The sequence below is a fragment of the Wyeomyia smithii genome, chromosome 2 (assembly GCF_029784165.1).
Source record: "Wyeomyia smithii strain HCP4-BCI-WySm-NY-G18 chromosome 2, ASM2978416v1, whole genome shotgun sequence".
In the NCBI taxonomy this organism is placed as follows: Eukaryota; Metazoa; Arthropoda; class Insecta; order Diptera; family Culicidae; genus Wyeomyia; species Wyeomyia smithii.
Genome location: NC_073695.1, coordinates 171,957,550 through 171,981,176, shown reverse-complemented (window position 1 = coordinate 171,981,176; position 23,627 = coordinate 171,957,550). Strand labels below are relative to the sequence as shown.

The window sequence follows — 23,627 nt, the reverse complement described above, 5'->3', positions numbered from 1 at the left end:
GGTAAGCGTAAGACTTAAGGCCGGTCTAGGGTATTGAATTTGCTGAATGCTGCATGACTTTGTTTACTTTTTGATCAGGCAATAAAAAGAACTTTTACAGCTACCCATCCTTCAGTGACCAAGGATGAAAATAAATGACTCCAGCGTTAACGAAATACACGATTACCGCTCTAAGATGGGACACCGATGTAAACACCATTGCGTCTTACATCTACGCTCGCAGGCTATAAAAGTTATGCCATCATTATCGGCGGTTGGTTTGGGACGAATTACTCGTTAGATGGGTAATTCTACCGTGCCCTGTCATAATGAGCTAGGAAAATTTTTTAGCTTTAAGCTAAGTTCAAACGTTTTCAATAATGTTTATTATCAATCATTACACCAAACATTAAATTCTGAAATGTTGGCAGATATGTTAATGCAAAAATACTAGTTAACACTTGTGATTGGAAACTGATAGGACCTGAAATGTCCAGTCGCAGTCAATTTGGTTTTATATTGAGTTTCTCACAAATAATTCGAATTTTGACCCATTCTTCTTAGATAAAAACCTCTTTTTTTTAAATGTAATTATTCGTAGGTCTTACTGCCATTTCTCGGAAACCACAACGACAATTAACCAATACAGTTGATCATGAATATTTAATAATTCTGGTACACATAAAATTATGGGATTATAGTTGAGTTGTCTAGAGATACCACATTGACTTTCACACGGCAAAGTTTTACGTTAATACACTTGTTTAGCATATTTGGCTCTATCCATAATGCATCACAAAGAGAAGGATACTCTCGAACCACAGGGAAGATTGAAAGAATTGCTTACTAGAACACCATTTTATCTTTCTCAAAATTACGCACTTTGAAGCACACCGGCTCTGACTTAAAATCTTCAGGTAGGAGTAAACTGGGTAAGACCGCCCAGCGGGGTAAGACCGCCCACCGTAGTTTTACTACCAAGTTATATAATAATTGAAAAATTTCTTTAACATGTCTATTACAGTATAATTACATAACATTTTGCACCCCTTTCTTTTTTGATAGTGCGCGAACGGTCACAGAAATAATCAAAAACAACCTTTCAGCTGGCAACCAGTCTATGCGCTATTGTTTTGCGGCTACGGGACTTGAGGTTTTGAAGTAGAATACTTCTCTCAGGAAGTTCAGCTACATAGAGATGTGAAATGAAAATCTAAAACCGAAAAAAGTGAAAAATATGTCCAATTTCAAATGCTAATAAATCGGTTATTATTCGATGGATTTCCTTCGTTCTTGCAGCAATAGATTGGAAAATCTTCTAAGATTCTTTCCAAAAGAAGATAATTGTAATTTTATTATTCACACTATTATACTATTGAAAATGGTCAAGCCTTGTCAAAACGAAAAATTCGACCTCTGATTGGTCGTTATATGATTGCTTCCCAAGCACGGTCGACAGAATCATATACCTTGCAATTTTAAACATGCTATTTGGCCTATAAAAGAGCCTGTTTCAGCCGAAGCCGCTCATAATAGTTCTAGACAGCGACAACAGCAGTCGTCCTCCCTTAGCAGCAGCACTAGCTGTGTAGTGGATACCAGCGATGGCGGAAAGCGGCCACAGCTGTGACGTAGCAATGAATAGCGCACTAGTTGCAGCGGATCTCAGCATCGATAGCTGCTGATGCAGTGAGGCACTTTAGTGAAATGCAGTCTCTGTGCGATAGTGGACATTCAATGAAAAGTTGACTCATTTTGACAACACGTGAGCCGTCTAGTTTTGAGTGTTATATTAGCATTTCACTGTTTACTTCATCACAACGAATACTTTGTTCGCACTGTCAGTGATAACGCAAAGATGTAATCGGCATCTTATCCGATACTAAATTGAACAACAAATTGTCCTTTTCAGGATGCAAAAAAAAACATGATGATTAAAACGTTTATGTTTTCTCTTGAGTTAATTTACATTTTTAAATTTGTAAAAGTTATAAATTTTACTTTATTTCCGTGTCTCAGAACGTACTGAATTATCTTTTCCTTCAGTCATGACCACGACATCCGAAAAAATTTCATCTCAAAATTTAAAAATTGTCAAGCCCCAACCATGACAAGCAACTTACTATATTATTGAAAATGGTCAATCCTTGTTGAAGCGCAGAATTCGATTGATCTGATTAGTCACCGTTTATTTACTAAAAAAATGACTGACACGCAAGCAGCCGCGTTATCTTTCTTGTAAAAGTATTCTACTTCAACCTTGCGGTCGTGACTTTGCACACAACCCTCCTGTTTTTCTGTCTCAAAATCTTTTGTTTTGTTCGTGAATATACGTTTAATCGCTTGCCTGAATCTGTCTTCTTTCGGAAATATCGAAGGCCGTGAGTAATCTTGTAATTTTGACTACTTTTTCCGTGAATTATGAAAATGTTCCACTGAGGGTAAAGCCGCCCACTATACATAGGGTAAAACCGCCACGTATACAACTGTTTGTTGTTTTGCTTCAAGACCCACATGCCTCGACACTACAAAAGGAATATTTACAGGATCAGTGAAGCAATTTCAAGGCACTTAATACATCGATGCTAATCGACCATTTTTGATTCGGTTGAAGCTTTTCTAGTGATATTTTGAAGTAGAATACTTCTCTCAGGAAGTTAGGACATAGGGATGTGGAATGAAAATCTAAAACCGAAAAAAGTGAAAAATATGTCCAATTTAAAATGCTAATAAATCGGTTAGTATTCGATGAATTTCCTTCGTTCTTACAGCAACAGATTGAAAAATCTTCTAAGATTCTTTCCAAAAGAAGATAATTGTAATTTTATTATTCACAATATTGTACTATTGAAAATTGTCAAGCCTTGTCAAAACGAAAAATTCGACCTCTGATTGGTCGTTATATGATTACTTCCCAAGCACGGTCGACAGAATTTTTGCAATTTAAAACATGCTATTTGACCTATATAAGAGCCTGTTTCAGCCGAAGCCGCTCATAATAGTTCTAGACAGCGACAACAGCAGTCGTCCTCCCTTAGCAGCAGCACTAGCAGTGCAGTGGATACCAGCGATGGCGGAAAGCGGCCACAGCTGTGGCGTAGCAATGGATAGCGCACTAGTTGCAGCGGATTCCAGCATCGATAGCGGCTGATGCAGTGAGGCACTTTAGTGAAATGCAGTCTCTGTGCGATAGTGGGCAATGGTAAATGCATTCAATGAAAAGTTGACTCATTTTGACAACACGTGAGCCGCCTAGTTTTGAGTGTTAAATCAGGTGAAAACTGTTTATTTTATCACAAGGAATACTTTATTTGCACTGTCAGTGATAACGCAAAGATGTGAACGGCATCTCTCTGATACTAAAATGAACAACAAATTGTCCTTTCCAGGATGAAATAAAAACTTGATTGAAGAGTTATTTTTTCCAATGAGTTAATCACATTTTTAAATTTGTAAAAGTTATAAATTTTACTTCATCTCCGTGTCTCAAAACGTACTGAATTATCTTTTTCTTCAGTCATGAGCACGATATCCGAAAAAATTTCATCTCAAAATTCAAAAATTGTCAAGCCCCAACCATGACAAGCAAGTTACTATATTATTGAAAATGGTCAATCCTTGTTGAAGCACAAAATTCGATTGATCTGATTAGTCAATGTTTATTTACTAGAAAAATGACTGACACGCGAGAAGCCGGGTTATCTTTCTTGTAAAAGTATTCTACTTCAACCTTGCGGTCGTGGCTTTGCACACAACCCTCCTGTTATTTTTAACAAGACTAATTTTTGAAAACAGTAAACTTGTGTAAAAATGGTATTAATGAACAAAAATAATTTTAGAGCCAGGACGGTTTGTTTGATCGGTGTGGCGTCTCCGGCAGAGTCGAAAAAAGTAGTTTTTTACTTCCGAAAAAAGTACACACTGTAAAAAAATTTAAAGAAAAATAGGATTGAATTTTTTTTTCTAATTTAAAAAAAACATATTTTTGCCTGCAAAATCTACAATGGTAAGCTAAAATTTGATGGCTGTTGGATCATGGAGTAATAGAAATATTAGTAGCTCAAATTTTACAAAGAAATTTTTTTGGGCGGTTTGTTTGATGTATAGAGTCGTTGTTGATTTTGTTCTTCAAAAGAAAAACATAAAAAAAATTGAAATTATGAATTAAAAATTTAATAATAATTATTATTACTCTAAACATAACAAGTTTTCAAAAAAATCATACAGACAGGTCTAATTAGTTTTTATTTTTAGCTTTAAGACAGGTATATTATAAATTGAATATCGTGTAAAACCCCAATTCTGAAAAATCTCTTTATTTTGAAAACTACAAAAAGTTACCTAAACATTGATTTGAACTTCAAAAAACAAAATAAGTTAAAACTTAGAAAAAATTTTTTTAGATTTTTCACAGTGTATATTTTATTTAAAAAGAAAAAAAAATACTTTCTACAACTTTGTCAAAGACACTGTACCAATAAAATCAACTGTTTTGGCCCTAAAAATATATTTTTATCCTCAAAAAATGGTGAGCGATCTTACCCCGCTGGTGGGCGGGCTTACCCCGCACGGAAAAGATCTGCACATTTTCAATGATTTTTTTTTAAATTGAACAAAAAGCTGGAAAATAAACAAAAATATTTGAGTTCTTATTTTTTAAATGCGGGTATTGAATAGAAGAACCTCCTAGCGAAAAAAAATGAAATTGCAACCGCAAATTTTTTTTCTATCAACAACATTGCTTAGAAAGGCGGTCTTACCCCGCTTACCCCTACTAAACTCTGGTAGATGCCTGTGATCAGTTAATTTTTTTTGTAACTTCAGCTCTAAAAGTTAGAAAATTAAAAGCTATCAGTTCGCAATCAATCCTTTATGTTAAACACTATCGACTGCTTTTACTACGTCTTTAATATGCTGATTGTTCAGTATAATTAACTACCGATGGAGCCAAATATTCTTTATGACTCATAACCAACAGCAGAATCCAAAATACGTCTTCACATTAATCATCACCCGTCAGCTTGCGTCGGACCTCACAAACGGGTTCTAAATACCACCCGCTATTCTTCAGACTTCGGACATATGCACAGTGGTTGACAAGTGCAATACTGCGAACTTAATTTTATCCAATCCAGTTCCAATAGTTTTAGAGATAAGTGATATTTTCTATCGAAATTTGTGGGAATCTAGACTTCGTTTGACGATTTTCGTTTTAATGTAGAATGTATATTTCATGACAACATAGGTGATAGGTAGCATCAAATCATCAATCATATTAAAATGAGTAACATTGGAAAGTAAATGTTTTTGCCGTGGTGAGCTTAACAAGTACGACACCTTCATTTTAGAGTATAAAAAACGAGGCTTTCTCTGTACAGTGAATTGTTCAGCAAGCAGCTACTTTCGAAGTATTACAACTAATTTAGTTGTATTACAGTTTAAAACTGTTGTTACGTAGTGAAAATTCTTCGACACTATTCTGATCCTGTTTGATGAACTGAGTGCTCCACTGTGAATTGGAAGCTTTATCCAACAGATCTTTTCTGAATTGGTCCAAAGTAGATTACCGTAAAGCAAATAATATAAAAGTTACTTTTCCACTGCAGCGTTCCCTACCGGAAGAATCCTGGATCGCAAGAATGAATGATCCCGCAGTTTAAATTCCCTTTGCAACGTATCTTCGACCAGGCTGCTTTTTGCTCAGATGCAGGAAAAAAAGTTCATCTCAGGAGCTGCACCGAGCTCGTAAAAACGCACAATAGGGATGACTGGTGGAAATTGAAGGAAAAAATAAAAAAACACATCGAAGCGAGTAAAAGCTTCTTCTTATCGTGTTCATCCGCCTCACAAATCCATCTTCAGCTACGAGTGGTATCGCTGGCAATAAAATTTATATGGCTTCTTCTTACATATTTTTCTTGACGGCTGCCACCCATCCACCCATTTTCTCCGGCTATTATTTGGGTAGAGGCATTCTTGCTCCTTTACCACAGTCAGTTTCTCACACATAACTACAACACCCAAAGCAAACGCTTTGGTTCACTTCTACGTGTTTTCTTATCGTTCTATCTTCAACAGCAGCAATAGTTTCACCGGTTCCGTCGCCGTTGCTAGAGCTTTCGTTCGTTTCCGCCGTTCGTTGCTTGCCGTTTTTTTTAGTCTCTTGCCAGACCGTATACAGGATTAGGAAATGATAAGCCGGCCATTTTTATCCTATCACGATAAGGTGCACACATATACATACATACCGAGACCAGCATTCTATTTGGACCGCTTGATGAAGTTTTCCGAAATATTGCGCACTGAGGATGATCGGATGAAATCTCAGCATCTGGTGAGCTTTGGTATTGTTGAAAATAGAAATTCTACGTGGTTTGAAGACAATGCTAAAAATGCAGGCTAACGGAATAGTATTTATCGGCTGATTCCAGTTCATTATGCGGAAAAAAAATCCATCTAATGAATATTGGATTACGTGGTTCAATAGTACGAATATCCTAAATCACAACAACTTTAACAGTAACAGAAGGACTTCTATTTCCCAATGTTGCCATCTTCACTAAGCTGGTTAATCTCGGGAAAAACATAGCCTTTTTGACAACCACCATAGAAAAACATGCCCAAGAATAAAGCTCACGAAATACATTGTCATGTCATCGAACTCAATCAAAGACCATGGCAAGACCGGTACACGCGTCATCGAGAAATTATTTGTCCAACTCCTCCGTTACATCTTCCACCGAAGTGGGGCCAATACACTCCAACCAGGTAGCCCTTTTGTGGTGCTGTGGGATGAGCGTGTGCTATTAGTGCGAAACAGCAATTGTTATCCTTCATCAGTGTCACATAATTCTTTTAGCCTCGTTGGTTTTCCGCCTAGTCACCTCCGTATCCGCATGTACAACTTCTATCATACTCTTGGAAACATGAGAAGGGACGGACGGTTTTCGTCTGTCAGTTACGCTGTTTCTGCACAAGAATCGCTAGACGACTCAGAAAATATCGAACTTTCGCTAGAAATAGGGGAAATTAGGATAAAATTAGCAATGTGTTCATATTAGCGTTGAGTAATAATTGAAAAATAAATTACGATATTAGTACTTTCATTATTTTCATCATTTCAACTCTTGCGTTTTAATTCATTCTGTAATGCTTTAACCAAAAATAACAGTAAATAAAATTGTTGAAAAAATCTGATCCGAAAATCCAATAAACAATTTCATTTTACGATTTTTTTTTAATCTACGACATTGTCAAACACACTCCCACGTCTCTTATCGCTGGGCCGAACAGTTAAGATCTTGTTTTGGTTGGATGGTACGGTGTTTTTCGTGTTGCCGTTATCCGGGCACTGTTACGTAGGATAACGAACAGCTCAGCAATGAAACCGATACATTTGTCGATACTGCCTGGCCAAATGGACAGCTGGTCACTTGACGGGCTCCCTGTTGTCAATGCTATCTTAGGCGATACATGCGACAAATTACGGCACGGAGCCAAACGAAGCTTCGTTGTTGCTATGCGTTTCTATATTTAACGAGCTTTTTGACGGTCTGCTTGCTGTGGATCGACAAAAATTCGACAATCAGCATTGTTGCTGTTTGTCAAAGGATGTCAAGAAATTATTAATGTTCAATTCATCGCTAGTTCCCCACTATACGACTGTGATGTATATCTCCAGTGGTTTTCACTTTGTATATTTTTCGATACTTTATTAGTTTTTTATGCTAATTACTGAAATAACTATATTGAGGCAAAAAGAGGCGGAAGAAATAAATAAGTAAATTAATTAATACATAGTTAGGCTGATACAAATTTCGAATTCTTTTTATGTCCAAGGTTATCAACGTTAGCAGAGGGGGTGGCAAAACATAAATAACACCGAAACGAAAAAAAAGAAATATCTTTGATCAAAGTTTGTGTGCAAGTTATGACGTTTGTAACTTGCACTTAAATAAATGTTTGAAAAATAACACTTTATTATTATTATTTATTTCGCTTGCCTTTCGATGACACTCTCGCTGTCACCTGACTTGTTTGTTGCTAAATTAAGCATTTATGCTGTCGGAAAACTAATGAAGTGAACAAAACGGTTTGAGCTTTTTTTTTCTTCTTCTTCCAATATTGAAGATTTTTGAAGGGGGGGGGGGGGGGGTGACATAAAATGAAAATAAAATTTGTAACGGCCTTATATAGTTATATAGTTATATAATTATATAGTTATATAATATATAGTTATAGCGTAGGACTACGGTGGGTGTGAAATACTGTTTCTACCGTACGCATTCTATACAACACAAACTATACCAATAGACATATACACTAGGCTGTCCCAAGAAAATTCGATGTTAAAAAATCAAGCTGCAAACTTCGTACTGCCCATTTTTGTGTTTAATTAAATAATTTTGAACATTCCAAATTCATTGATTCCTTGCGATGTGTTTATAGTCTGCAAATGCACGACGAATCGGCCATAGGATATGATCAAAGTCGAAAGACAAATCGTTTGAAATGATTGGTTTTATCGGAATGACAATATCCTTGACTTTTGGCTTCTATTCTGAATGTATTCATATTGGGTGGTATTCGGTTATTTTCAGCTGTTTTTCTGGCATCAATCTGACACCGGAAATACTCATATTGGGTGGTATTTAGTCATTTTGGTTGTTTTCAAGAAACTGAAAATGGCCATCTTTTAATTCAAAATGGTGTCCATGGTCAATGTTTGGTTTCTATGCATCATCTCGATTACGGAAATATCCATATTGAGTAGTATTCAGTCATTTTCGGCTATTTCCCAGAAGTTACCATCTTACAATTTAAAATGGTGCATGAGGTCAATTTCTCATTGCATCATTCTGGTTCCGGAGATACCGAGTTATTTGAGGCAGTTCTGCACAAACCGGATGTCGCCATCTTGGATTTCAAAATAGCATTTGAAGGCAATTTCTGGCCCCTGAGCGTTATTCTGGTTGAAGAAACACCCATATTGGGTGGTATTTGGTCATTTTCGGCTGTTTACCAGGAGCCGGATGTCGATTTTAGCTGCTGTGTATCATTCTGGTTCTGGAGATACTTATTTTGGGTGGTATTTGGTCACTTTGGACACATATTGAATGGTATTTGGTCATTTTTGGCTGACACCGAAAGTTCTCATCTTTGAATTCAAAATGGTGTCTGTGATCGATTTTTAGCTTCTGTGCATCATTTTGGCTCCGGAGATACTTATATTTAGTGAAAATCGACCATTTTAGGCTGTTTTCCAAAAACCGGAATTTGCCATCTTACAAATCAAGATGTTGTCTGACGTTGGTTTGTCCAGTGCATCATTACGATTCCGGAAATACCCATATTAGGTGGTATTTGGTCACTTTCCGCTGTTTATTCAGAAACCGGAAGTTGCCATCTTGGATTTCAAAATGGCATTTGCAAACAATTTCTGTCCTCTAAAACCTCTAAAATCATTCACATGCCAAATTTGGTTGTATTTGCTTGATTGGTTCTCGAGCTGTGCGAAATTTGTGTTTCATTTGTATGGAACCCCTCCTTTATAGAAGAGTGAGGGGTATCAAACCATTATGGACATATTTGTTACCCCTGAAAACATCCACATGCCAAATTTGGTTCCATTTAGTTTGTTAGTTTTCGAGATGTGCAGAAATTTGTGTTTCATTTGTATGAGACCCCTCCCTTCCAGAAAAAGGAAGGCTCTTGAACTATCTTAGTCACCTTTCTCGGCCCCTAGAACCCCTATACACAAAATTCCACGCCGATCAGTTCAGTAGTTTCCAAGCCTACATGACTACAGGATACAAAAATGTGATATTTGAAAAAAAGACTGTTTTAAATTTGAAAATGTTTTGCTGAGCATCTTAGCAAAATGAAATAGGAAATCAGAAAAAATAATATAAATAATATATAATAATATAATAAAAATAAAAAAAAAAATATGTTTCCATTGAACTCTACTACAAATTTTGAGATATAAATATTGAAAATATTACTAGTCCGTACGAATACGTGTTTCGTTTGCTACATAAAATCATCATCAGTGCTTATGTGGACTTGTGTCCGCCATCCGTGCTACGTGGCCAGCCCACTGTAACCTGCCGTGTTCTATCAGCTTGACAATATCTGCGTGTTTGTATACTTCGTACAGCTCGTGATCCATGCGCCTGCGCCACACCCCATTTTCTAATTTGCCACCGAGTATTGCTCGTAATATTCTACGCTCGAAGACCCCAAGCGATAAGCGATCGGCCTTCTTTCACGTCCACGATTCCGTAGAACCCCACCGGGAGGATCAGATTTCTATAGAATGTAAACTTTGTACGGATCTTAAAGCTATCCGTAAAAAGCCCGATTCGCTACCGCAATTTGTCTATTCACCTCGCGGCTCACCTTGTTGTCACATGTCACGAGAGTACCAAGACAAACAAATTCGTCGACCACTTCGAAAGTGTTCCCATCCATCCTCACCGCAGCACCAACACCCGTAGAACTACCGCGCTCTCTGTCAGCCACCATGAACTTCGTTCTGGCAGTGTTTATGATGAGTCCAATTCCCGCAGCCTTCTCAACAGCTCTACTGTTAACACCAATTAGATCAATGTCGTCCTCGGAGACCAGCAGCATGTAAGACTTCCTGATGATAGTGCCGCTCCTCTGCACTGCACACCTGCCCTTTGTATTGCACCTTCTAACACTATGTTGAACAGCAAGTTCGAGAGCCCGTCACTTTGCTTCAGACCATCTAATGTCACAAACGCGTCCGAAAATGTGAAACGTCACACGTAACAGTTTAACCCTCTAGTGCCCAAATTAGTTTCTAGACGGACTTCGAAAAATCACCATGAAGAATTATAAATATTTTTTAAGTTCTTATTGAAGCTTTTTTAGAGGTTTAACTGGAGACCGTCTAAAGACGGCACTGGGCACTAGGGGGTGATTTACTTTTGTTGGAAAACCGTGTTCAAACATAAACAGCTCGTTGCGTTTTACTATATCGTACGCCGCCTGAAAGTTTATGAACAGATGCTGTGTCTGCAAGTTGTGTTCTAGAAATTTGTCAAGGATCTGTCTCAAGGTGGACATATGGTCCGTTGTAGATCGTCCCGCTCGAAAAACGCATTGGCATTCTTCGAAAAAGGCTTCCTGCAACGACCTCAGTCGCTGGAACAGGATACGGGAGAGAATTTTAGAAGCGGAATTGAGGAGGGTTATGCCTCGATAATTAAGACAGGGTCAATGTCCCTTCTTGTAGATAGGGCATATGAGTCCTTCCAACCAGTCCGCAGGTAGTTGTTTCTCAGACCATACCCTTAGGATAATCTGGTGATTTGCACTACACAGTCGCTCACTCCCGACTTTGAAAAGCTCGGCCGGTAAGCCATCCTTCCCAGCGGCTTTGTGGTTCTTTAGCCCATTGCAAGCATTCTTCACCTCTTCCAATGTTTGTGGGTCCACAGCTTGTCCGTCCTCCCCAATTTCTATCCTATTCCCCTCGACGACTCTCCTACCTTTCTCAACGTTCAACATCACTTCAAAATGTAGCTTCCAATGCCTGGCCACCTGCGATTTATCAGTAAGCAGGTTTCCCTCCCTGTTATTACACATGGCAGGTACTGGCACGGTCCAGTTTCTGGTTCCTCCGCTAAGACGCCACCGTAGTGCTCACGTCTCTCACGAGGTGGAACCTTTCTTCGGCAGCTCTTGTCTCCCAGCATTCCTCGCGCATCTGACGCGTCACACGATTAGCTGCTACTAACGTGTTAGCTTAGGCCCGGTTTTTCTCTTCGTCACCTCTAGACACTCAGCACCGAACCACCCACTACGCGTGGTTCCCTAGTGCATGCCTATCCCTTCCCGCGCTGTTTCACTGACCGCATCATGGATATGCTTCCCCTGCTCGAGCTGGTTCACTGATCCGACTATCAACTTTCCGAGTATACTCTGCATCAATTCCTTCCGCTGATAACCTCTGGATGTCCATACGTATCTTCCTCACCGATCTTGATTCAAATACGTTGGACAGTTGGGCGCAAGTCTTGCCTACCACGAGATAGTGATTCGAGTTGATGTTTAGCCCTCGAAAGGACCGCACAGCGTGTGGTCGATCTGGGAGCAGGTCTGTCTATTGGGCTGTCTCCAAGTGTGCTTCCGAATGTTCGGACGTGCGAAATAGGTACTACAGATGGCCTTTACGCTGGCTGCGGCGAAGTTCACTAAGACCAAGCCGTTGGTGGTAGAGTAAAGGCTTTCCCTACCAATAACGGGACGAAATAACGCCTCTCGACTGGCGTGTGCGTTCATATCTCCGATCTTTATGTCGTGTTGTGGGCACTCTGTATACGTTTTTTAAAGGAGCTCATAGAACTCTTACATTACGTCGTCGGTTTTATCGTTCGTCGGCGCGTACACGTTGATAAGGCTGAAATAGAAGAATCTGCCCTTGATCCACCTAATGATACGCTTCATTTGGTTTCCTCGTAGCACGAAACCGACACCCCGTTCCGCTCAGTCGCCGCTACTGTAATAGATGTGATACTTGGAAAAAGTACCCGTGGTAGAAACAACCGCCCGGCATTCACGTTCTTCGGTTTTAGGCCAAGGCACCACTAATATGGCTGCTACCTCCACTTTTGCCTTCCGTAGCTCTTTGACCAAGATGCCCGTGCGTGCCGGTTCGAGCAAAGTCCCAACATTCAAAGTGCCATGTTTCCAATCGTTGTCCTTTTTCGTTAGATCTATACCGATTGTTCCGATTCGTATCATTCTCTGGATCGTTCGTAGTATGTTTATTTCAGCATGCTGCCTTACTAGGGCTGCAATGCCTAGTCTTGCGACGTGGCTGCCGTCTTGGGTGTAGCTAATGAGACGCTGCATTTGATAGCACAACCGTCCGCTCCGGATCAGTCGCTATTCGAGCAGTCCCTTACCTGGAAAATAGACGCTCAGGCGAGCTGCTCTCCAAGGAGAACAACTCCCCCTTCCATGTCAACATACGACCAAGTTCCCAGCGCAAACATACATTAAATTCGTTCCCCAAAATCCTAATTTCGCCCACCCGAAGACCCGAAATTTCACCCACCTCTAAAATATGATGGATATGCAATTAATACTCGATCGCAAAACTATTCAAAAGATTAGGTTGCTACCTAAATGTTATGGTATAGCTGTAAAATGAATCAACCTATAGAATAAGAATTCAACATAACTATGAAAAATAAAATCAAATAATTGATGTTATGCAATTGTCTGTTCATCAGTGAAAAGCATTTGTTTTAGTTATCGCTAGTTGGGTAGTCGGTATAACTTGGGATTCAGCACCAGCTTTTATTATTATGGTGGTTAAGAAGTTATTGAGGTCTGTTTAGTAAGGCTCGAAAATTGATATTCTATGTTATATTGAACCTATATATAACCGCATCTTTTATTACCCACAAAACTGTAGTTGCCAATTACTTCAATAACAATTGCAGTTCGCAACTCAAAACGAAGGGCCAAAGTGGATGAATTAAAAATTCCACATGATCTCTAATGCAGATACTGCTGGAAAAAAAAGCTTAACAAGATTACACTCCATCAGCGCCTTCATTTAAAACACCCACTGCAATTGTTCACTCGGTTTCTCGCTTTACTACATCACTCGCAGCAAAAACGACCCAAAACCCTTCAGAGTGCCATAGTCAGATGAGAAATGGGAAAAGATTATTGTTTAGCTTGCGGGCTGCACCACCCGCTTCAAGGCTCAGTAGCTAGAGGCTGGCAATATGGAGGGAACCGAGGCTTCATCTTCGTTTCACAATGACAGAACTGCTTTATCATGGCCTGCAAGCTTGATGTGCATAGTGGTCAAACCTATACCTTCCTTGGTCGCCAACTTAACACACTTGTGCAACTTCACGAGTGCACCAATATGCAATTGCTGCAGAAGCTGACTTTTCCAGGCGATTAAGCAGACCATTAGACACGCAGATTCAGCAGAACTTTGTACAACTATTATGTTCGGACGTTTAAATTTTGAACCTTGGTGATATTTCAATGTACCGCAAGCCACTTGAGTCGTTTATAAATTACGTATTGAAATAGAGGGAGTGCAATATCCGGTAGACGGAAAGGAAATGCTTCCAAAAAAAAGGATTTTGCATAAATTTTACACCACCCCGGATGCTCATTTATCACAATGAAGCCCATACTACGCTCATCCTTCAGCTGGGACAAGCGCCCGGCCGGTCTTTATTTATTTTCTCGCAATTGCTGTTCCGACCTTCCATGCTCTATGTGTTCGCTAAAAAATACCTCGCATAGATCTACGAACGCAGAGTGCGGACACCAAAACGACGATGCAAGCTTAACTGTTAGCAACTTGTCTAGCATACAAAGCGAACTATGCGCTTGTCCCACTCCTACACCGCGGTAGCTTTTCTCATGGCTCATAACCCTCATTCCACGGGAGGTCCAACCATGCGAAAGTTCATTCATCTTCCCATGTATTCGAATGAAACGCAGTGGTCTTGCTTTGCCTTTTTCTGTTTTCCGCTTTTTTTTTTCTTTTGGTTTCTTACACGCCACTGTTTTGGTTTAGCCACTGGGCTGGAAAACGAGCCTGTTTTTGCTCTGTATTAATTTTGACTATACATCCAGTACATCGCAAATACATTTGTTTGGTGGGATTGTTGAATCGGCTGAATTATTTGTACTGCAGGAGTGCTATTTGCGGGCGGGATTTTACGAGAAGAAGGATTTTGTACCTTGCACTACCTGAAGCTAAGTGCAAATTCACGAGCATGTTAATTAGCCATTAGTGATGGATAAATATTCTCAACACACATACATGTTTTATTTGACACATTTCTTCTTACTACGGTTTCATGAGCAAAATACGTTTAGAGGTGCATTGCATGCATCGGCCATATGTGGCTAGAATAATAGAATGTGTGTGTGTGTGTGTGTGTGTGTGTGTGTGTGTGTGTGTGTGTGTGTGTGTGTGTGTGTGTGTGTGTGTGTCTTAAAGCGAAGAATGTCGATATTCTAATAGCTCTGATAGAATCATCATACTAACAGAAACTAATTTGATAAACGTATTCGCTGGCAACAGCAAGTTGATGTGTATTCCGATACGATCGCCGACTTAATTAGCATAGCTGCCGTGGCTGTCAGCGAATTGTATTGTATTGCTAATGTGTGGGTGTTAGTTTGTGGTGATTATAACCAACTCAAACCTTGTAGATCAATTATTCAGGCTTGGGGCTTTTATCACCGGTTATTACCAGATCGATACTGATGACGGTGTAGTTTCATTACTGTCCTCAGGATTCCATCTTGCCGATCGTGATGACACGGACGATATTGTGTTTTATTAACCCTATCCCCGCGGAGAGAAATCAGTTTTTACATCGAAAAATGTCATTCAAACTCTTATTACTCAGCAACCGCATGCGTAATTGGCACAAACTATATTGCATGTTGAAGATCAATCTGTTCTCTAACTGCTTACAATATTTCCATTATTAGAAGTATAGTTGGTAAACTGTTATTAAAGTTTATATGTCAGGTGATGCCATATGGCATCACCCGCGGGAAATGGGTTAAAGCTAATAAAGTTTCCTGATTAAACGAGTTAAAACTCTCTTTTGCACGTTAGAGACAGTTACAAATAAAAAAAAACAATACGTGATGCCATACCCATGACCGTGCTAAAACGTTGAAAATACGATGTTTATATGATGTTTGGTGACCATAATCACCTTTGAGAAGCTTTTGTGTTCCACTATGATTATTTTAATAAACTGTGGCATAGCAATAATTTATCGGGTTCAGTGTAAAGCCAAATTTGTTAAACTTGAAATTATGCTCAAAATAGGTTTAAATTTTTAATTTTGTTTACCTGGATAACAGATGTGTCTCAGTTATGACGCATCTATTCAATAAATTATTGTGTAAATTGCTTTTCGTGTTTGGGTAACAGAATCATATTACGTGTTTGTACAATTCTGCTTTAAGCAAGTTCAAGGTATTCGCTGGATAACCTTTACGTTATGAGTTTAATACAATGTTTGCATGAAACCAGATTAAATATAACACAATGCACCAATTTTTGACGTAGAATACGTCTTACGACAACATCTACAGGGGTCCAATTTTGAAAACCGAAAACATCGAAAGCGTCACGAAAATTGTTCACTTTCGAACGCTTAAAACACAGTCAGTATTCAACCGATCTATTCTTACAGCAATCGATTTAAGAATCATCCATGCACCCGCCCAAATGCAGAAATTTGTAATATGATTATTCGAACTATTGTACTATTGAAAATTTTCAAGCCTTGTCGGAACGCTGATTTTGACCTCTTTTGGTCGCTTATTGCTTGCTTTCCCTAACAAAGTCGACAGAATATACATAGTTAATCGGGGGTGGGACTCTTTGTGCTAATTCTTTCAAGACTGTACCGGTATCATACGGACGTTCAATTTCTGGCTGGTCGCGCTGTACGCGTTGATACTCAAGCACCCATCTATAAGGCGGCTGCTATGGAGCTTTTGGTAGCTTCAGAATTACTGGAAATGGCAGAAAAATTCTGGTAGAGAAAACGAGAGAATTAGAATCATCGGCGACTGGCAATCCAAAATGACAATGAATTGAACAAACTTGCCAGTGTTGTTACTGTTGTGAAATACAATGGCACCTTTTGGTGCCCTACAATTCTATGATTGAATTAGTTAAGAATTTTCTTCACTTGTAACAAACGTAAAACTGCACATTCCATAATTTGCAAAGCAAGAAAAAAAATAGCATTGCTTCAAGAACGTATTAGTGGCCTTGAGAAGGACCGATTGTAATTTTTACTTTTGCTCGAGGTATTGCAGTAGATAGCAAAAATGTAGCATTCTCAGTCTCGCAACAGCGTCTTAAAAAAGAGGTAATAGTTTGACATCACAGCAGAATTTCGACCCTTATATCCGTCACGAGAGCGGGAACGTTATCTTCGTTCAAACCGCACAACACGAGTCGATAAATGTTATATTGTTGCGTTTATGAGAGCTCTGCCAGTCCGGCTCAGCTGGATGCGCACAAGAAATCATTCTCCGTATATCCGTATTACGAAACTAGGACGAACTGTGGAAACTTGAAATAAAGGCGGAGCTATTTAGAAGATAGCCTTAAAACATAATGAAATTAGATTTAAGTTTCGTACATTAGTATTCCAACATACGAAATTAAAGCAGGTTACCCAGGTAGGGAAATGAGAGAACAACTCTAACACTAAAAATAACTGTGTAGAACTGAAAACAATGTACGGTGCCGGCTTTATAGGTAAACGTCATATGGAGCAGAGGGCTGATCACAATCATATGATCAATTGCAATCGAGTGTATTCCCAAACCTACTGCAAGAAATACATTGGCATATGACAGACTATCGTATTATACGTTAAATCTGCGACCATGTCTTATAAACAACCTCCTCAACTATTTTTGCCTTGGCTTCTATGTACGATTTAATGATGTATTTTGATGCAAAAACCCATTTATCCAGTCTGGACGCATATTACTTCAAATGGCAACAATGGCGCCATTTTGAATTTTTGAGAAATCGAAAATTGTCGATGTGTTTTCGACGTCATTTTGTTTTAAAACCAAATATCAAAAATCTAATAGTTTGTCCACAAAAATCTAAGAGTTTGTCCACATTCTTATCTATCTTCAAAAAAAAAAACAGATCTTAAATATGACAAAAACTGACCTCTAAAGGTGATTTTGCGAAAATCGTTTTGGCATGGTTTTGATATTTTTCACAAAGCAAAACAGAACCAAGTATGTGGAGCATTAATGGATCCACTAATATGTAAGTGTGGTAGGATATGTCTTATATTGTGGTAAAAGGTCACAAAAATCGATTGTTACGTGTTTGATCCACGAAAATGTCGGTAACATGTCAATTTTGCCCCTATTCCCCTACAGTACCGAAGTAGGTTTGTCTCGACGTAAGATTAACTTATTAAAAATCTGTTTAATGTAATTTCAAGAGTGTAAGTGATACTAATAGATACAATAATAATTTGCCTTCACATGATCCTCTCCCTTTTGCGGGGAGGGGGTTGCATTTTTGGCCAGGACCGGTCAAAACATATCATATCATATCAATATCATGCGAGGTAAAAGTTCGCATTTGATACTTTTTCCAAAAAGGGAAATTCTCATACTACTTCCAACATTCGATGATTTTTGTACTACTTGGTTACAGAACCACAACAATGTTCAATTACAATGTTCAGACAAATTGTAAAGATAGAGTGTCTCTACAAGTGCTTCATATGACTTGTTCGATCCTGCCTCCTTGATAAAATATAGTCTAGTGAGCATTCAAAGAGCAAAAGAGCGAAACCAAGCATGCTGCTGATAACGACACCAGCAGAGAAATTTGTAGACGCTACTTCTACGTTCTACTTTAGACTCCGGGGGACGCTCTGCACGAAGTTGACCATTTACAAAACACTGATCAGGCCGGTAATTCTCTACGGCCACGAAGCTTGGACCAGGCTCGTGGAGTACCAACGCCCTTGGAATCTGCGAAGCTACTACGTCCTATCTGCGGTGGAGTACAGATGGTACCGTGACTGCGGGTTATTACCGTGACTGCGGGCTAGATCGTGGCGAAGGCGGTTGAACCACGAGTTGCTCAGCTGCTGGAGCACCTCGGACGACATCGCGGTGAAAATGGTTTTCGTTATTGTCGGTTTGCTATAGTGAGGATAACAACGTGAGGCATCGCATTTCGATACCACGGTACTCGAGGAGGCAATAAAAAGAGAGCTCGAGAGGGGCAGTTGGCTTCGCCCGAGTGCTGACTAATTAGACGCAACACTATTGCGAGTGTGTGACGCCACCATGTCTAGGACCCGCCATCCGAGGACTGGAAATGCACCGGTTTATTGGTGGGTGGTCCTCTACAGTGCTTGGCTCCATGCAAGACGGAGACCAAAGGCGTGTTGGCGCCTGCAGAGGAATCATCAGCGGAGTGTATCATCGAGGGGCTTTTTCCACGCCACGAGCCAAGTCCTCGACTTCCGGCGATCCAGTCACACGTAAGATGTTCCAGTATCTCAGACACAGACCAAGGATGGTCGCCAAACCTGCCGGACATCCAAGCCGTAAGCGACGACAGCCGTGTCGAGGTTGAGGAGGAGGCAAGGATTACGAATAAGGAACTCATTGTGATCGCCAACTCCTTGAGGGTGAGCAAGGCACCGGGACTGGGTGCAATCCTGAACCTGGCCATAAAGACGGCCATTTAAGACCCCGGGCTGTTCACGCAGGAGTGCCTTAATGACTGTCTCTTCCCGGAGAGGTGGGAGCGACAGATGTTTCTGCTGGACACTGCTGGCAAGGTGCTTGAGAGGATTATCCTCAACAGACTGATGAAGTATACAGAGGGCGTAAACGGTCTGGCAAGTAACCAGTTCGGCTTCCGGAAAAGTGGTGGAGGTGGCCGTCCAGCTAAAAAGAATGGCATTCACTATTGCGCAATCATCACACTTGCGTTAAGAATGCGTTAAATGGCGCCAGCTGGGACTCCATAGCGCTCGTGCTTAGAAGCTTCCATGTTCCGATATCGTTATACAAGATTCTGGAAAATTACTTCCGGAATCGAGTACTAGTTTACAACACAAAGAAAGGTCAGAAGTGCGTCCCAACCACTGCAGGAGTACCGCAAGGTTTCATCCTGGGCCCGGTGTGTTGAAGCTAAAGTTCCCTGTTGAGGTTTTGATCGTCGGCTTTGCGAACGACATAACGCTGGAGGTCTACGGCGAGCCGATCGGAGAGGTCGAGCTGACTTAGTTCGGAAAATGTACCAAAGATCGAGAACTTTGAGAAAAATGTAATTAACGCACTATAAGACGGAGGTCACGGTTGTAAATAACTGTGAATCAGAGCAACACGCGGTGATCAAAGTCAAAGACTGCACCATTATCACAAAGCGATCTTTGAAACTTTTGAAGATTATGGTTGACGGCAACCTTACGTTCAAGAGCCACGTCACCTACGTCTGTTCCTCTTGCTAATATCCCAAATGATATCAAATAGCTCTGCGGTGTACAGCAGCAAGTGGAAACTTTTTGCCAGCGTGATTTCGCCCATACTGAGGTATAGTGGGCCAACGGGGTTCAAAGCACCAGGTACTAATAGATATCGTGGTAAACAGGAAAGTACCTACAGGCTCATGTATCTGAGGGTTGCGAGTGTGAATCACACAGTGTGGTACGACGCAAACTGCATCTTGTAGCAGACTTATTCTGGAGATATCAGGATGGATCACCAAGGAGAAGTAAACAGATCCTGTCAGGCCATGGCTGCTTCAGGCAGTATCTACGATCCGGACACACGGGGTTTCCCATGTACCCCAAGTTCATGGAGCGCTGTGCATATCTTCTTCGTATGCCCTCGTTTTGCGCGTGCGAGGAGTGACATGATAACTTAGTTCGGGAAATGAACCAAGACCCGGACATCTGGGGTGCGGATTGAACAGCAGCCTCTCAGATAGTCCTGAAGCTACAACGTGCGCGGCGGGTCAAGCGCCAACACACCAGTGGTAGCTAACTGCCAGTCAGCTAACTGCCAGTCTCCAGGTGGTTAGCTATGAGCTGTAAAAGTTAAGAGGGTGCATGCAGCGCAAAAAGCCATTTCTCGACGCAATACTTAACCGTCGTTCCGGGAAGATAAGGGCTGGAGACTGGAGGGGTTTTAGTGGGTTCAGTTGAACTCAACCCTACTCCCTGAGCTATCTTCTCAGATGTTTGTTAGCGGATTTCCCTGCAACCTGAGAAAAAAAGTCATCCGATGTTTTGGAATTCGCAAGGCAAATTACCAACTACCAATAAATATTAATGTATAATAAATATTAATGTACATTATTGATCCAATCAGATGTTTCAGCAAGACAACGCTCCAGCTCGTTTGGCTTACGGTTGGATTGGAATTGCGTTTCTAACTGGCCCTGAGTCGACTATGCCCTCCATTGAGAATGTCTTGATGCGCAGTACTACAGAACCGGCATCGACAGACCGCTACAATAAATTGTAGATGGAGACTATATTTTAAAAAAATTAAGCCTTGTAGTATCTGCTATAATGCAAAAAATGAAAGATTATAGCTTTTAACCATTCCTGGGAATTTAACATAACGTTGAAGCGACGAACCTACACTTTGACGTAAGGTCACGTATTTCTACACTGGCTAAAAAGGCATCAAATTTCACAGGAATGGTTAAAAACCTATAATCCTTTTCGGGCAATTGTTTGAGCTTTACTGCCGTGATATGACATTGTGACGTAGATCCAATTGATCAGTTTTTCAGTACGGCCCAAAAACGAAAGAATTTCACGTCACTTTTGTATGGAAGTGTGTGCCAACGTCATTTTGTTTTTTTGATTTTATGCAACGTACAAATTAGTAACTACGAAAAGGAAGATATCAAAAGATAGGTCTTCGAATAATGAACAAATTGGCATGAAAAACTCATATTCGAGAAAATGGCACTTACGCCACTTTGTCATATCACGGCAGTTTAAGTCAGCATTTTTTCGCTTCTGTTACCAGTGTTATCATCGTCGAAATCTGGGCCGAACGAAGATTGATTTGAGTTGCAGACGAAAACTGATTTGGCGACTCCCGACTTCGGTTTTATAGTTTTATCAAGAGTATTTTTATTGATTCGATAATTTAATGAGATAACAGAATAAAAGAAACGATAAAAACTAAAACTGCCGAACATTCAAATTATTATTACAGTTTGAGTTTTAATGTTTTCGAGTTTTACGTCCACACATTTGGCGCCCTTCGATGATTGGCAAGAAGGCGACCACCTGTTTTGCCTTCGTTTTAATTCGCCTCTGGTTGAAATAAGCACAGATGCTGGGATACAAGGTTTATTAGAATCTTTCGTATTGTGAAGATCTCAATATACTACTCTAAGAAACTAATCATCATTGTAAAATATGAATATATTCGATTCATAATCTAGAAATAAACGTATTTTCAAAAACCCCTAATCTAGATATATGTATTTTTACTTACCCCAACGAATGTTTCTATGTTTAGTTGTGCCACCAACTGTCATCTCCGTAACTATTTGGCTCTTGTGCAGCATCAGTTGGAAACAACTCTGCTCCGATTTGTCCAACAAAAACCAATCGGTGGCATAAATGGCTTCCGAAATTTCCTCGTTCTAAATAATAAGTCTGATAATGAGACGGAATGGTTGGTCCATCAAAATTACCTTTATTGTTAAAATTGTTCCTAGCAAACAAAACTCCAACAGTTCGAAAAAACTTGCTACCAAAATGGCAAATCCAGGTGGATAACGTTCGATATATACTAAAAATAGGGAAGCACTCATACAACAAACTGCGGTCGCCACCTGAACAAAACAGGTAGCAATATATCTTTCATCCGAATCCGATTCATATCTGAAAAAGAGGAAAACATTACATCAGTATATACGTGTCAGGCCAGGAATCAACTAACTCGATAATATCCTGATGTTGTGAGCAGAGGTTCCTGACTTTCGAACGAATAAACCTCATATCAGGAGATCTGAAGTTCAACTCCTTGTTCAGCTTTTTCAGGTCGTTAGTGAAAACATCAGCAAACCCAGCCAAACTCGCTACGAACAACAGTATGGCCGAGTCTGCAGCTGCAAAACCAGTTACAGAAACGATAAGCACGAGTGACTGGATTCCCGTCGTAATGGTGTATCCCAAAATCGAATCAGCATCTATCCACGGAAATCTTAAAGCAAGCATCAAAACTCTTTCGTGAAAATTACAGTACATATAAACTGCATAAAGCACAAATCCTATTCCAGCAGATAGGAACAAAATAGCTAACGCTTTCGAAATCAGGTGTATCCTTTCCATCAACAAAAGCAATGAGGCGTTGTTTTCCGCATCATCCCGATGCTTGTAGTGGAACCGCTCCAGTCGTCCATACATCAGCGCAAAAAAGTGCCGATAAACATAGGCATTGTAAAATTTGATTGCACCTTGAAAAAATAAAAGTAAGCGTTACGTCAAGCTGTTGGCACGTGGAATTCATGCAGTATACTGATTGACAGAGAGTTGGTAGTCGAATTGTATAACGAAGTACATCAATAAATCAATAACAGTACAGTGCTAACAAAACGTTACTCGTGCTACTAGTTTTATGTTCAACTAGTTTGTTTCATTCCCAATTGAACCTTATTCAGAACAATAGAATCACCTATTTCAAAGAAAGTGTTTCCTGTTATAAACTTTTATCCTTCAAAATTGTATCCACCATTTCAGAAAAATCGCTTTCATACCTGAGCGCAGAATGAAAGTGGAATCACTAGTTTCAGGACATACAGCCAATCCGGATAGTAGAAGACAGCGCTGTAAACCACACTAATTATCACAATGACCTGTGCGCCTAAACACAAAAAGGTTCGCACATTAAAACGATAGTTCTCGACCATCATGTCCACCCCACAAAAATCCGCCAACCATCGAAGGAAGAGAAGGTTATGAGCGAAAAGCTCATGGGGCTTTTCGAATACAACCATCGCCTTTTAGTTCGCGCTAAGCACTGACAATATTCTGGATTAATTGTTGGTATTCATTATAATG

At 39.9% G+C, this 23,627-nt stretch overlaps 2 protein-coding genes across 17 annotated transcripts in view; one reads left to right on the top strand and one right to left on the bottom strand.

The window, feature by feature from the left end:
* Positions 1-23,627, top strand: part of LOC129725340 (small conductance calcium-activated potassium channel protein) — a 355,723-nt gene that overhangs the window by 136,311 nt on the left and 195,785 nt on the right. The window lies entirely within an intron of this gene.
* On the bottom strand, positions 21,874-23,563 carry LOC129725342 (uncharacterized). Its single transcript, XM_055681035.1, has 5 exons — positions 23,329-23,563; positions 22,507-23,029; positions 22,259-22,448; positions 22,057-22,207; positions 21,874-21,999 (listed from the first exon to the last, which is right to left on the bottom strand). The coding sequence occupies exons 1-5, from the start codon at positions 23,561-23,563 to the stop codon at positions 21,959-21,961; spliced, it is 1,140 nt and encodes a 379-aa protein (XP_055537010.1). The 3' UTR covers positions 21,874-21,958.